Here is a 14,833-nt window from a genome sequence, read left to right on the forward strand (position 1 = left end):
CTAAGACCTGGCACGGCCAAATAAATCCATAACTATTAAAGGTGATGGGTCCCTGGGAGAGCTCAGGCCCGGGCTCAGAGAAAGCCCAGATCTGTCCCCGGGCACCAGGGAGGTGCTCACCCAGCTGTCCTCGGACCAGCGAGTGTGGGCTTGGCAGGTTCTTGACAACTGGAGAGAGAGTCAGAAATCAAGGCTGTACTGGCAAACCCAGGAGGTTCAGGGCTGGTCTGCAAGGCCTGTGGGAAGTGGTGCGGTGGAGCAGGGTCGGAATTGAGGCTCTGCCAGCCTCTCATGTGGTTCTGAGCTCAGCCCCTTCTGTGGTAAGGCTCCCAGAACAGGGCCGAGCACACAGCTAGCCCTCAGAAAGTGGCAAATGCTTCTTACTGCTGCTGATACGAGGGCATCTCAGGCACACCCAGTGTTCCACACAGGCCGGCTCTTTCAGAGGTCAGACAAGACCTGGAATTCAAGTGCAGAGCTGGAGGCACACGGAGGTGAATCATGAGTGTCAGATTCCAGGCGCCTGACTCAGGCAGGCCTGGCTGCCGCCTCCCCCCCAGGGCCTTATTACCCCTGCCTCCCCTCTGTCACGTGGGCAGACATGATGGAGACCTGGAGTGAGGTCACCCATTCTGGACGATTGCTGGCCCCACCCTTGGATCCAAGGCCTCTGCCCACAGGACGGGTCTTTCCCCAGCTGTTCCCGGCCACCCCCTCCCTGCCAGCACCACTCACCCACCCACTCTGGGGATTCCCTCTTGCTCGTGGTTGGCCACCCCGGATTCCGATCTCCAGACTCATCAGCTTGGATGAGAGTCTTTGGCCACCCACCCTCTGAAAGTCAGACAGGGATCAGCCCACGAAACAGATGTTTTCTGCTTGTTCGTCGCAGAGGAAGAAATGGCAGGGGGGCGGGGGGTGCAGACTCTTCTCATTTGGTCTACCCCGATGTTATCCACAGTTAAAAGCATTTACTTCCAGAGCTAAATTCTGTCTGGTGGTACCACTGGGCTTTTCTAGGGGTACCCCTGAGTGAATGAGCACAGAATGGGATTGGAAATACTCCCGTAACTCACTGTAGGGCCCCGAGCAAGTCTCAGCCTGGGTGAGTCATGGTCTTGTCATCTGCAGAAGGGGGATGACGGCTTCCGGTTTGGCCTCATCACTGTCTCTAAGGCAGTGGCACTGCCTGGAGACACTCCCCACCCCCCACCCCAGCCCAGGGTATCAGGGCAGCCCCGAGGTAGCTCAGCTCATCCTCGCCCCATCCTGTGTTCTCCGCGTCTCCTGTGACTCGGCGTCCGTCTGGAGCCTTTCCTTGCCCCCCAGGCTGGCTGCTTCTTTCCTTGCCCTCCAGGTTGGCTGCTTCCCAAGCTTGGATTCGCACCCTCTCTCCTAGTGGTGGTCACCTTGGGGGCTCCCCTAGGTCCCCCTCACAGGCAGGGGCGCCTGGCCCCAGTTCCCACACATGCTGGTTGCTGACGGCTCGGCTGTGCTCCTCTCCAGAAACCTACCCTGAGCCAATGGGAGTCCCTCCATCCCAAGATGCCCAGAAAATTATTAACTACCTCCCTCCACCCTGGGCTGGCCCACAGCCAGTGATGGATGGATCTGGGGTACAAAAGCCCAGCCCGCTTCCTCAAGGAGCATCTGCGGTGAGGTTGAGTCAGGAGTGTTGGGCTGCATTCCTCGGGGCCACATACACACGCCAGAGCTCCAGTTTAGAATTCCTGGGACAAAAAGAACAAGCTGTATTTACTCCCAAGACACCCCATTTCTTCCCTCCCGGAAGGCAGGTTGGAGAAAGCAAGCTGTGAACAGGAGGGCAGAAGTGGGACTGAGTCCTGGCTCGAGCAGTTATCAGCGGCAGGACGTAGGTAACTGGCTATACTTTGCCAGGCTTCGGTTTCCTTTGTTAAAGGGTGTGGGTCATAATTCTCACTTTGCAGCACGACTGTGAGGTTTGAAGAGCAGTGGCAAAGCCCCCTGCACGGTGCCTGCTGCACACAGTGACCCTGGAGGCTTGTCTGCCTCCTTCCCTTCCCTCCTGGGCGGAGAAAGACCAAGAGGGCGGCAGGGGGTGGAGGCCGGGGCAGCTGGTGCAGGAACCAAGCCCTCTGGCCTGAGTAGTGGCCCGGCAGGAAAGTCATCAGCGCAGGCGCATGGCTGTGTGCACCAGCAGCCTCCTAATTCTGACTTGGGCTCAGATCAGGAATCAAACCACCTAGAGAGGAAAACCAAAGCCGACTTCGGATGATCAGCTTTAGGTCTGGAGTCTATCCTGTCGGAGCACTACCCTGCCAAGGGCCGTGAGTGGCTTACAAGGACTTCTGGTAGGCTTCTTCATGTGGCCTCAAACTTCCAGCTCACACCACCAAGCCATCTGCCCCCAGAAGCCTCAGGCCATCAATCAGGGAGCCCTAAGTCAAGGTAGCACAGAGGCAGCGAGAATAATGGCCACTCCGTGCAGTCATGAGGCGTCCCTAGAGAGCCCCAAGCTTCTAGCCGACATCTGAGTTTTCCTCAGTCTGGTACTTCCAGCAAGACGGGCAATGAGGTGGGGGGACTGGTAGACATGGTGGGTGGCACAGGGGGATTTAGAGGCCAGAGGACTGGGGTTTGGATCCGGTTCTTGTACTTACTGTGGGGCCGTGGTAAAGAATTCACGTGCTGATGCAGGAGACGCAAGAGGTTTGGGTTCGATCCCAAGGTTGGGAAGAAGCCCTGGAGAAGGAAATGGCAACCCACTCCAGTATTCTTGCCTGGAGAATCCCATGGACAGAGGAACCTGGCAGGCTACACTCCACAGGGTTGCAAAAGAGTTGGACATGACTTAGTGACTTAACAACAGCAACAACAAAAAGTTTTTACTTATTAACTGTGCAAACTGAGCAAATTACTGAATCTCAGAACCTGGGTTTCTTCATATTTATGACAGACTCATTCTTTCCCTCTAGGGTTTTAGTGGAAATTAAATGACATAATGTAAGGGAACTTGTTCAGTCCAGGTTTTGACCTAATCAAGGCAGTTAATAAAGGACTGAGATCATTCCCCACCCCAGGGATCAGGTTCTTCTATTCAATTGTTCCATTACACCAACTAGCTCAGTGACACCAATGAGCTCCTCTGTTTTTAAAACTTTCTCTCCTCTTGGAGAAGAAGTTTTTCAAAGCCATGCCGTTTAGTCCAGTGATCCTGAAGTTTTACTCACCCACGGTTCTGGACAGATTATGTGCTAGTAAAGGGATCCCTGACCTCATCTTACTGACAGACTCAAGATCACTTAGTTTACTTTAGGAATAAACAAGACAATATGGCAAATGCACTCACTCCCCTCCTTGAACCAAAGATCCTCATCGGTTTACTTATAGAGAATCTGCATTTGTTGGTACATGCCATAGGACTTTGTCCACTCAGGTCAGCTCTGGGAACATCTTAAATACCTGCTCCAGAGTTCTGGCCCTGCCTTCCCTTCCAGTCCAAGTCTTTCCTGACTCTGCTTTGCTGTGTTTTGGTCCTGGACGAAATTCATCCCAGTTAAGCTGAAGGTTAGGGAGAGAAAGGACTAGTTAGACATTATGGTTCAAATGAATCAATTAATCCAGTGGTTCTCAAACTTAGCTGGTCATTAGAATCACCCATGGAGCACCTGTGTCAGCTTCCCTTGTAGCTCAGACCGTAAAGAATCTGCCTGCAATTCAGGAGACCCGAGTTCAATTCCTGGGTTAGGAAGATCCCCTGGGGAAGGGAATGGCTACCCACTCCAGTATTCTTGCCCGGAGAACTCCATGGGCAGAGGAGCCTGGTGGGCTACAGTCCATGGGGTCGTGAAGAGTCGGACATGACTGAACGACTAACAATCAATAATCAATCAAATGTGGAGAATCTATTAATAAGATCCCTGATAGCCAAGTGCACTTGAGATCAGTTATACCAGGATTTCTGGGCATGGGGACCAGGCAGAGTATTAAGCTTGAGCCAAGTGACTTAGCTGCTGTTTCTGAGTCAGTACCGTGGTTGCTAAGTTCCCCGTGCATCCCACTTTACAACAGTCCACAGCCAGGGCTTCAGAGAATAACAGAATAACTCAGTGTGTTCCTGATTAACTCCTAGAATTGGAATATGGTGACTATTCCAGGATCACACATTTGTCTCGAACTCATACATGACAAACATTTTATTCCATTAAAAAAAAAGTCATCTGTTAACTGCTGAACTGCAGGGGACCACATTTGAGCCTACTTCAGAAAAAGACATCAGGGAACAAATACAGATTTTCAGCGTCACAACATGTCTGGATTCTCCTCCCCTCCCCGTATTAAATAGTACTCAGTGGACTGAGGCCAGTTCTGTTAAGAGCACCTAACCTCTGACTTCCCCAAAACCCAGGACCACCCTAACATACATCACACGGGGGTCTTCCTGGCAGCCAGCACAGGAGGCATCACCCCCCACCCGCACCCCCGCCGGCGGTGGGCTCGTTCTGGGGGCCACACCCAGGGCAGCATTGACATCTGGGGCGCACATGAGCGACGCCCTGTTGAGCTGTGGCGGGCTCTGAGATGGGTTCTGTCCAGACTGGAAGCAGCTTGGTTCCGCTTCACTTCACAGCAAACATGACTCTCTGAAGGGGCAGTCGGGAGGGGCTGCTCCCCATTCACAGTGCGGAGCGGTGCTTCGCCCGAGGGCCTGAGGATCGGCATCAGAGCAGGCCCGCCAGGCAAGTCCAGCTGAGCCAGGGTGGAAACAGCCAGCCAGGCAGGGCTGAGGAGCCGGGGTGCAGGCAGCCAGACTAGCCCTGCTTGTCTCTTGATTCCCAGCTATTTCTTCTTCTTCTTTGTGGCTGTGCCAGCCATGCAGGATCTTAGTTTCCCGACTAGGGATTGAACTGGGGTCCAGAGCAGTGAAAGCACCGGGTCCAAACCACTGGTCGGCCAGGGAATTCCTCCGAGCGACTTCTGAAGACGCCAGTGTCCACGCCGTACGTGGATATCTGGATCCAGCCTGAAGGCAGGAGACCATCTGCCGATCAACAGTGACTGCTCGAGCTGCCCCTGAGCCCCCGACATCCTCGGCAGGGACCTGCTGAAGGCAGTGCGGTCTCCAGGGTCCAGAGGTGCCCAGGCTGCTCTCGGGGCTTCGTGTTCAGGCTCATCCGCTTCCCTTCCCACTCCCACCAGGCCGAATCTCTGGGGGCTGCATGTGGGGCTAGATGCTTCCCCCACCTGCAATGACAGAGGTATACGCTCCCCACCGCTTCACCCGTATTTCTCCTCTGCCCCTATCCACCCTCACCCCAGCACCGGATCACACCGTGGAGGCGCCCTGCGGATGCCAGCCTGTCAGAATGCAAAGGCAGACAATCAAGACACTGGGCTTTTCCCTGAGCCCGGGCCCCAGACTCGTTCCTTCGCCCCAGACCCAGAGGAGGGGCCGCAGCGGGCCTGCAGTCACTCCTGCACCAGGAAGTTGATGAGAGCGGTGCGTGGGGAGAGGAAGGCCTTCTTGATGCTTCGCCCCTGTAAGAGCCTGACGCCCAGCTCGCTCTGGAGAACCAGTTCATGGACTTTGTCCTGGTCCTGGGCGACATGCTGGGGTACGGGGACTTTGCCACAGGCTTTGTTGTTGATCTGACAAAGTGAAAAGAGAGACAACCCATGAGGAAAGCCTGAGAGTGGTAGGCAGTCTGACACCCACTGCCCCTAATGGGAGCTGCTGTCTCTGCGTGGGGAGAGGGTGTGGGAAGAGAGAAAGAAAAGGCGGGACCCGGCTTCCCAGAAGAGCGAAGTGTAGTGAGATGGGCGGGATTAACACCTGAATACCGCAGAGAGGGCGGGGGCGCCACCCCATGTTTCCTGAACGCTGCCCCCATCACACCGTGGTGGGAATTATGTCAAAAACTCTTGGCATGAGATGGTTCAGGCTGTGTTCAGAAGGAGAGGGACAATTGTTTGTGTTACTGAAGATCATGTCGAGTTCAGATCGGGCCACAGGGCATTCCACGTGGACTAATTTCTGGGGAACATGGGCAACCTCCCTTCCGGATGACTGGCTCCAGAAGGGGGCGCTCACATGTGACAACCTGGAAACAGGATCCATACTACTCACAGTTCTTACCTAAAATGGGCCAGTATGGTTCCAGATGTTCAAGCTGGATTTAGAAAAGGCAGAGGAACCAGAGGTCAAACTGCCAACATCCTCTGGATCATCGAAAAAGCAAGAGAGTTTCAGGAAAACATCTACTTTTGCTTTATTGACTACGCCAAAGCCTTTGACTGTGGATCACCACAAACTGTGGAAAATTCTTAGAGATGGGAATACCAGACCACCTCACCTGCCTCCTGATAAATCTGTATGCAGGTCAAGAAGCAACAGTTAGAACTGAACGTGGAACAACAGACTGGTTCCAAATCGAGAAAGGAGTAGGTCAAGGCCGTATATTGTCACCCAGGTTATTTAACTTATATGCAGAGTACATCATGAGAAACACTGGGCTGGAGGAAGCACAAGTTGGAATCAAGATTGCCCAGAGAAATATCAATAACCTCAGATATGCAGATGACATCACCCAATGGCAGAAAGTGAAGAAGAACTAAGAGCCTCTTGATGAAAGTGAATGAGTAGAGTGAAAAAGTTGGCTTAAAACTCAACATTCAGAAAACTAAGATCATGGCATCCAGTTCCATCACTTCATGGCAAATAATGGGGAAATAAGGGAAACAGTGACAGACTTTATTTTGTGGGCTCCAAAATCACTGCAGATGGTGATTGCAGCCATGGAATTAAAAGACGCTTGCTCCTTGGAAGAAAAGCTATGACCAACCTAGACAGCATATTAAAAAGCAGAGATATTACTTTACCAACAAAGGTCCGTCTAGTCAAAGCTAAGGTTTTTCCAGTGGTCATGTATGGATGTGAGAGTTGGACTATAAAGAAAGCTGAAGGCTGAAGAATTGATGCTTTTGAACTGTGGAGTTGGAGAAGACTCTTGAGAGTTCCTTAGACTGCAAGGAGATCCAACCAGTCCATCCTAAAGGAAATCAGTCCTGAATATTCATTGGAAGGACTGATGTTGAAGCTGAAACTCCAATACTCTGGCCACCTGATGCGAAGAGCTGACTCACTGGAAAAGACCCTGATGCTGGGAAAGATTGAAGGCAGGAGAAAGGGTTGACAGAGGATGAAATGGTTGGATGGCATCACCAACGCGATGGACATGAGTTTTGAATAGGCTTCAGGAGTTGGTGATGGACAGGGAAGCCTGGCGTGCTACAGTCCGTGGGGTCACAAAGAGTCGGATGTGACTGAGCGACTGAACTGAACTGAACGGTTCCAGACACCAGTGGTATTATTCACTGAATGTTGGTTCAATTATTTGATGTGAAGGTTAAATTTCACATCAAATATGAACTGATATTGTTGCCAAGGAAAGTGACATGTGATCCAGATAGCTTCTGAACAGCTTGTTTCAAATCCTCTGTCCCAGTGGCTCCTGTCAGAATGCTTACGTTTCTTTCATGAATGCTCCAGTTTTTAACTTGGAAAATAAAGTCACTGTATAATGAAAAATTACCGGGAAGAACTTCTGAAGTTTTAACCAAAGCATATTATCCAGGATCCCATAGTCACCCATTTATCTTTTCAGATTTCTGTGAACATAATGGCATTTTTCGAGGCTGCATTGGCCTAGATCACCGTGCTGTGCTGTGTGTGCTAAGACACTTCAGGGGTGTCCGACTCTGCGACCCCATGGACTATAGCCTGCCAGGCCCCTCTGTCCATGGCATCCTCCAGGCAAGAATATGGAGTGGGTTGCTATGTCCTCGGGGGGATCTTCCTGACTGGGATGGAACCCACGTCTCTTACATCTCCTGCATTGGTAGGCAGGTTCTTCACCACTAGCGCCACCTAGAGGACGGGATGGGAGGCGGGTTCTTTACCACTCGCACCACCTAGGCGACGGGATGGGAGACAAATAGGACATCACCTCAAACAGCGGCTGCGTGCCTTAGGAAGGTCTCCAGGTCCCCAGCTGGTGGCCGTGCTAGCTTCCGCCCTTTGGCCTTGCCACCTCCACTTCACCACTCGGCCTGCGTCCAGGCCCCTGTGCTGTTCTCTAGGAGTCTTCCAACAGCTGCCTGGTGGCCCCTGGCCGCGAGCGCTGTCCCCGCACCCCCTAACCGCCCCATCCACTGCTCACTGACAGGAGCCCCACAGGGGCTCACGACAGTAAAGGCACTCGCTGTCTGAGCTCTCTCTCTGCCAGGCACCGTGCTCCACAAGTCACCTGAGACCCTGTTTATCCCTGTCACAAGCCTGAGGGAGGTCGCTGCTATTCCAGCCCCGATTCTCAGAGGGCCAAGTTGCGGGACGGGAATGTGAAGCCACAGACCCAGGTCTCCACCCCAGCCCACACTGAAGACGGGATGACCCCTGGACCCCCCTCTCTTCCCTGCCAGCCCCCAGCCGCTCCAGATGCAGTCCGGCCCTCTCTCGAGAGTGGCCCTGCCTCTGCTCCAGCCTCTCCTCGGCTCACGGTGCAGGGAGGGCTCCCCCCGCCGTGGCTCCTTCCCTCCACTTAGGGAAACCGTGCTCCTCTTTCAAAGTCAAGGTCACATCCTCATCCTCAGGACACGTTCCCCGGCGCCCCAGCTGCCAGAGGCCACGACACCTATGCGAGCAGCGGTGACCACCTCGCATGTGAGCTACTAAGCCCTGTGCTGCCACTGTTTCCTCCTTGTGAGACGGGGCCTCGTCTGTGAAATGGGGAGAACAGCAGGGCTGCCTCATGGGGCTGCTGTGCGGGGTCAGTGAGTTAGTATCTGGAAAATTCTAAGGGCAGAGCCTGCTTCTTAGCCGGTGCTCACAGTGTCTTAGTGGGCTCTGTCATTAGTGCGTCCAGAAGCAGGTTAAGCACTCCTGGCATGCTCCATCTAATTCTTGGCATAATGAGGTGAGGCAGGCCCTGGATCTGCCTCCACTTTCTAACTGAGGAAACTGAGGATTAAGCATTTTGCAAAGTGAGGTGGTCCAAGTCCCAAGCTCTTATGTCTTAACCTGGAGGCTATGCAAACTGTCAGTGTGCATGACAACGTGTGTGCCTCCCCAGACCGTCTCTCCTGGTGCTGGGGTCCTCGGACACGAGGCGGCGCCTCTGGGCTCAGAGCACACGGGCGCGGCTGAACTGAGTTACGCAGAGTTACGCTGTTCTGTGCTGCAGCTTCTATTTCTGGCCTTGGCCCTGAGTGAGATCACGTGGAGACAGGATGGCAGGCCTCGACACCCCGGCCTGGAGGCTGTTGAGCGGGGTGTGCTTGCAGGGAGCCCTACACATTTTAAATCTTGAATTTTTATTTCAATGAAAATCTAAGATTATTTTACCAATTATCAAAACTCGATTTCTTTTCCGCGGTGGTTAATTTAAAATGGAAAGACATTTTCAGACTAGGACTTCAGCGTCTCAAGTTTGGCATTTCTGGGACTTCCCTGGTGGTCCAGTGGTTCAGACTCTGCAGGGGGAGCTGGTTTGATCCCTGGCCAAGGGAACTAAGATCCCACAGGCTGCAGGGTGTGGCAAAAAAAAAAAAGTTGGCCTTTCTCAACCTCAGCTTAGGACGAGTCCTTAGAAGTATGCAAGAGAATTATTTCTTAGAAACGTTAACCAAATTAAAGAAATTACCTCTCTGTGGCACAGGCTAATTTTGAGGACTCTGGGAAGAAGCCTAGCCAGGCAGCCCCACCTCCCTGCCCTCTGTGGGCAGGCGAACAGGAGGTATCGAGGAACTAAGTGCCAGGGGAGAGGGTGAAGAGAAAGAGTGGCTGACAAGGAGCCAGTCTCCTGGGGGCTACTGTCTTTCCCAATGTGGACCTGCCCGCAGGGCCCAGGGTCAGCAGACGCAGCAGGTGGGGACTGGCAGGCCCGGCTACCCCTCAGCCTCTGGGCACGTTCCACAACCTGCAATCATTTTGTTTCTATTTTTCTTTCCTTCTTATTTTTCCCTATCTTTTCTACCAGGTTTTAAGCTCACGAGGACAGGGACCTGGTTTGCTGTATTTGGGTTTGGGTCCCAAGAGCCTGTGTTAAGGTAAGGGAGGTAACTGGATAATGACTGAGGAATAAACAAATGTGGGCAAAGTGATGAGCTCTCTGAGCCCGTGTCCTCAGCTGAAAAAAAAAAATGAGGACAGTGATGCCTACCTTTCAGGGTGATGAGAGTTGGGATGTAAATCAGCTGGCCCACGTGTGGTTCAGACTAAAAGGTCTGCCCCTTGTTTTCTTCCCCTCTTCAGCCACATCAGCATATTGAAGAGATATTCCTCACAACGGGTCTCAGATTAAGCAAACTAAATGCATAAGGATACACTAGAGCAGAACTACTAGCTCTATACTATAATTGACTACTTCTATGTATTTAAAATGATCCACTTTACCAAAAAAGAGATTTCATGTAGCCTTTCTGAAATATATTTTGCAGAGTGAGGGATTCCATGCCCACCACCTCACTATCACCCTTACCCTTTCCAAAAGCCAACAGCAGCTGAATGAAACCTAGAGCCTGAAACACAGTTGGAATGAAGACAGAACACGTAAGACAGGACAGGTTGAATCTTTCCATGCTCTCAAAAACTCGAAGGCCACAGGTTTTCTGCTCACAAGCTTTGGTATGTGGTGACCTCAAAACTGAAGGTGCGCTGGAAGGTCGGGCAGAGAGTTGGAGAAACCTCCAGACCCAGCCGTGTGTGTGTGTGTGTGTGTGTGTGTGTGTGTGTGTGAGAGAGAGAGAGATTCCCCTGGGTGCGAGGGGCCTCGGTGTGTGTGTGTGTGTGTGAGAGAGAGAGAGAGAGAGATTCCCCTGGGTGCGAAGGGCCTCGGTGTGTGTGTGTGTGTGTGTGTGTGTGTGAGAGAGAGAGAGAGAGAGATTCCCCTGGGTGCGAGGGGCCTCGGTGTGTGTGTGTGTGTGTGTGTGTGTGTGTGTGTGTGTGTGAGAGAGAGAGAGAGAGAGAGAGAGAGAGAGATTCCCCTGGGTGCGAGGGGCCTCGGGAGGCACTCACCAGAACTGCCATCTGCACGACCTCAGGCTGCTGGAGGAATTGCGGGTCCACGGTGGGCCAGGCCTGAAGCAGCACGCTGGCGTCCCAGGCATAGTGGGCACACAGCTTCTGTGGCACCAGCGCCAGGCCTGCAACACGGAGACACAGCGGGTCACTGAGCACATACGGGCTCACGGGAGCACGCTGTAGAGCGTCTGTCCCGACACGGCCTGCCCTGGAGCTGTCTGAGGCCCTGGGGGCCCCACCATGGCTTTCCACAGCCCACCAGGGGCCCCCACTTCCTTCAGCCTTGCTCATCATCCCAGCTTATTTATTAAATATATCTTGGCCATAGGAGGCTAGTTTGGGGGAGAATGGATCAGTGTATGCGTATGATTGAGTCCCTCCGCTGTTCAACTGAAACTACCACAATACTGTTAATCAGTCAGAGCCTAAAACAAAATAAAAAGCCTAAAGTTTGGGGAAAAAAATTCCTTTTGACTGCACCAAGTGGCATGTGGGATTCCAGTTCCCTGACCAGGGATCGAACCTGCACCCCCTGCACTGGAAGTGCGGAGTCTTAACCACTGGACTGCCAGAGAATTACCATCCCAGTTTATAGGTAGCTTTCTTTTTCTTTTTTTCAACGATACCCAGAGCAACAAAGATGGGTGAACACACTGTTCTTAAGAGTGATTTGGAAAAGTAAGGCTGCTGACTTCCCTCGGTCTCTGTAGTCCCGCCGGTGAAGGACTCCAGTGTGTAGATCCCAAAGTAACGAGCTGTGTTCGCTTCCTCTCTGGCCCAAGAATACTTGTGGTCTGGGAGGGCCTCCCACCCAGTCCTTTGACTCCTAATCGACCGAGCCAACATGCTGAGAACAGCAGGATGCTCCTTCTGGACCTACTCAGAGGGAGCTCAACCTCTCAGCTAAAACTCCCTCTCGTGAGAGCCTCCCAACACTTCCAAATTGGAAAGAGCTGTCCTTGGCTCAGGGTGGGTCCAACCCGAGGAAGCTGGGAAGAATGAAATCCTCTCCCCTTTCGAGCTCCCCACTGCTTCGTGCTGCAGCCCCCAAGGCCGAGAAGGCTCAGCACCCCAGACGCTCATGGCCAGTGGTCTGCACTTTAGGGCTTCAACCAGCGCTTCTCTAGCAGGGAGGGTTCGACCTCTGAGCCTCTGCTGATATCGGGAGTACAAAAGATGCCCCCAAATGTGCAGGAATACCCGGGGCAGAAAAACCGATGCCTGGGCGATTGTGGCATGGCACCTCTCCGCTGCCTCCTGGTCCTCCCGGAGGCAGGCCTTGAGCGAGAGGGCACATGGATGATGGCAGTGTGCCCGTGTGCACAGCCCTCACACTGTGAGCGGTTTCTCCAGGCTGGTAGAGGTGGCATGGCCCTTACATTCCGTGTTTCCCCGGCCCCAACCCACCCTGCTTATTATTAGCCTTGACACTAGCAGATACATTTGAAGTTTGAGTCTGGGACAGAGGAAATGAAGCCCACCAATGTCAGTCCCGAACACTGGGCTGTGAGTTGACAATGTTTTATTTTCTTTGATGACAAAAGTGATGCATACTCCTTGCAGAAAATTTGTAAAAAGTCAAAAAAACAACAAAAAAAATCATGTTCACATGGATAGCATCGATAAAACTTTTTATTTTGAAAGACAGTAATGTAATATATTGAATGAATATTTGTATGATATTGTATCCACAGAAGCAAGCCAAACCACCACCTGGATCATGCTATAGACACAGTTTTGGATTCTCTTTTCGCCTACATTTTAAAATAGTAATCAGCTTCATGGAAAATGATGACACACAATAGTATATATACTATGGTCATGGTTTAGCAAATGTTTATATAAACAGATAGAAAAGTTGAGGAAGAAAAACAGCAGAATAGCAGCAAGGATTATCCATGGGAGATACAAGTATAGGCAATCTTTTTCTTAAAAAAAATTATAGATTTTTCTACAAGGAATACTCATGGTTTTTGTAATTTGAAAAGATATTTATAAACAGTGTTCCCATACTGTGACATCAGTTCAAGAATTTTCTTCTGGTTTAAGGTTTCATTTTCTTTTCCATTTATTCATAATTTATCTATCTCTAATTTATTTTGTGTATAATGTGAAAAAAAAATACACAGCAGTTTTCCAAACTGACCCCATTGAATAAAGCTTCTCTTCCCTATTGGTTTGTGATTTTATTTTACAATATACTATACTAGAGATGGGCTTCCCTGCTGGCTCAGACAGTAAAGAATTTGCCTGCAATGCAGGAGACCTGAGTTCGATCCCAGGGTTGGGAAGACTCCCTGGAGAAGGGCAGGGAAACCCACTCCAGTATTCTTGCCAAAAGAATCCTCACGGACAGAGGAGCCTGGCGGGCTACAGTCCATGGGGTCGCAAAGAGTCGGACACAGCTGAGCGACTAGGCACAGCACGTACTAGGGATGGCTGCAGAACTGTTTACTATGAAGATACTTAAAACGCCTGCATGTGATGAGGTGAAGAACGGGTCAGAATATGGATCAGCACGCTGCTTCCTTCAGTGAGAAAGTCTTGCTACCAACAATATGGTCAGTTTTACTGGAATGCGTGCTTAGTGACACAGGCCACGGACCTGCTAAGCTCCTCACCTTGTCCTAAGCTCTGAGAGACAGTTCCCAGACCAGCCTCAGGTCCCTGGACCCCTCTGAAGAGCACTGGTGACCTGCGAGTCTCAGCCCCCGTGCGGGCATTGCGGGTTTGCCGTAGCATCCTGTGTTCTCCTATCTGGCGCTCTTCCTGTCACCCTGTGCTGGCAGACAGCCTGGGGGCAGGGAAGGCCCCTCGGGATCTGAGAACCCAGTGGTGTTGGAGATGCGCTCCTGGCCCCGTCTGGCCCCATGCCCTGGGCTCCCCCTGCTTCCAACGAGCCTGCCCTGTTTCCAACACATGTGCCTCTTGGCAGAAGCAGAAAGGAGCTTCCTGCTGGTTCCTCAGAAGGGCTCCTATTGAGACTCATATCTAAATACAGGACAGGGGTCACAGAAGGGAGATAATCAGGTCTTTATTTTAGCTGGCTGGGCCAGCATGGCTTGTCCTGTGACCCCTGCCACGGGCAGCGTTCCAGAGCCTCGGCATGGCGGTTGCACAGGATGCCTGGGAGATGAAAGGACCCTGGACACAAATGTTCTGGGCAGAAGCTGTTACAAATTCCACTTTAAAAAAAACGAGGAAGCCCACCCTTCCCGGAGCAATCAGGATGCTTATTTATAGTGACTGGCGGCCCTGCCAGGGATTCCATATAGATGGGAGAGGGGGCCCCCCACCTCGTACCCCTGCCCTGTCCTGCTCAGCAGGGAGGAACAGAAACTCACGACCCTAGGCTCTGCGTCATGTTTTTGCCTTCCTGCTCTTTTTAGGGAACTAAAAATACCTACCATTTGCACAGCAAATACAATGCTTTCTTTACGTGACACAGGTCAGGCCGGGAGCTGGTGTTTGGGAAGCACATGGAGAAAGTCTGAACGCGGGCTGGGAAGCGGCAAGGCTCTGATACACAGGCCGCCGTGGAGGCCAGCTGTCGCTCTCAGCCCACCCTCTTCCTGCCCCTCCGTGGAGAGCTGCTGTCGCTGACCTTCCTGTGCAAGAAGCGAAACGACCCTCTTCTCTCGCCCCAAGAGCTGGTGAGGGCCCACGCCACCACGGCACCTGGAGCGAGAGCAGGTGGTCGTGGCGTCTGTGGATGGCAGGCCTCCCCTGATGACCGGTTTCACGCCTATCTCCACTCCACTCCAATCCTCATCA

At 52.2% G+C, this 14,833-nt stretch overlaps 1 protein-coding gene across 1 annotated transcript in view; it reads right to left on the reverse strand.

Moving 5' to 3' along the window:
- Positions 1–4,160: 4,160 nt before the first annotated feature.
- The window catches only part of LARS2 (leucyl-tRNA synthetase 2, mitochondrial), a 141,901-nt gene continuing 131,228 nt past the window's right edge, over positions 4,161–14,833 (reverse strand). Inside the window, exons 20-21 of the mRNA XM_065933880.1 lie at positions 11,054–11,181; positions 4,161–5,631 (exon numbers count right to left, since the gene is read on the reverse strand). Of these exons, the coding sequence (XP_065789952.1) occupies positions 5,452–5,631; positions 11,054–11,181 (308 nt within the window). The 3' untranslated portion in view covers positions 4,161–5,451. The remainder of the gene's footprint in view (positions 5,632–11,053; positions 11,182–14,833) is intronic.

Source organism: Muntiacus reevesi, chromosome 4, assembly GCF_963930625.1.
Source record: "Muntiacus reevesi chromosome 4, mMunRee1.1, whole genome shotgun sequence".
In the NCBI taxonomy this organism is placed as follows: domain Eukaryota; kingdom Metazoa; phylum Chordata; class Mammalia; order Artiodactyla; family Cervidae; genus Muntiacus; species Muntiacus reevesi.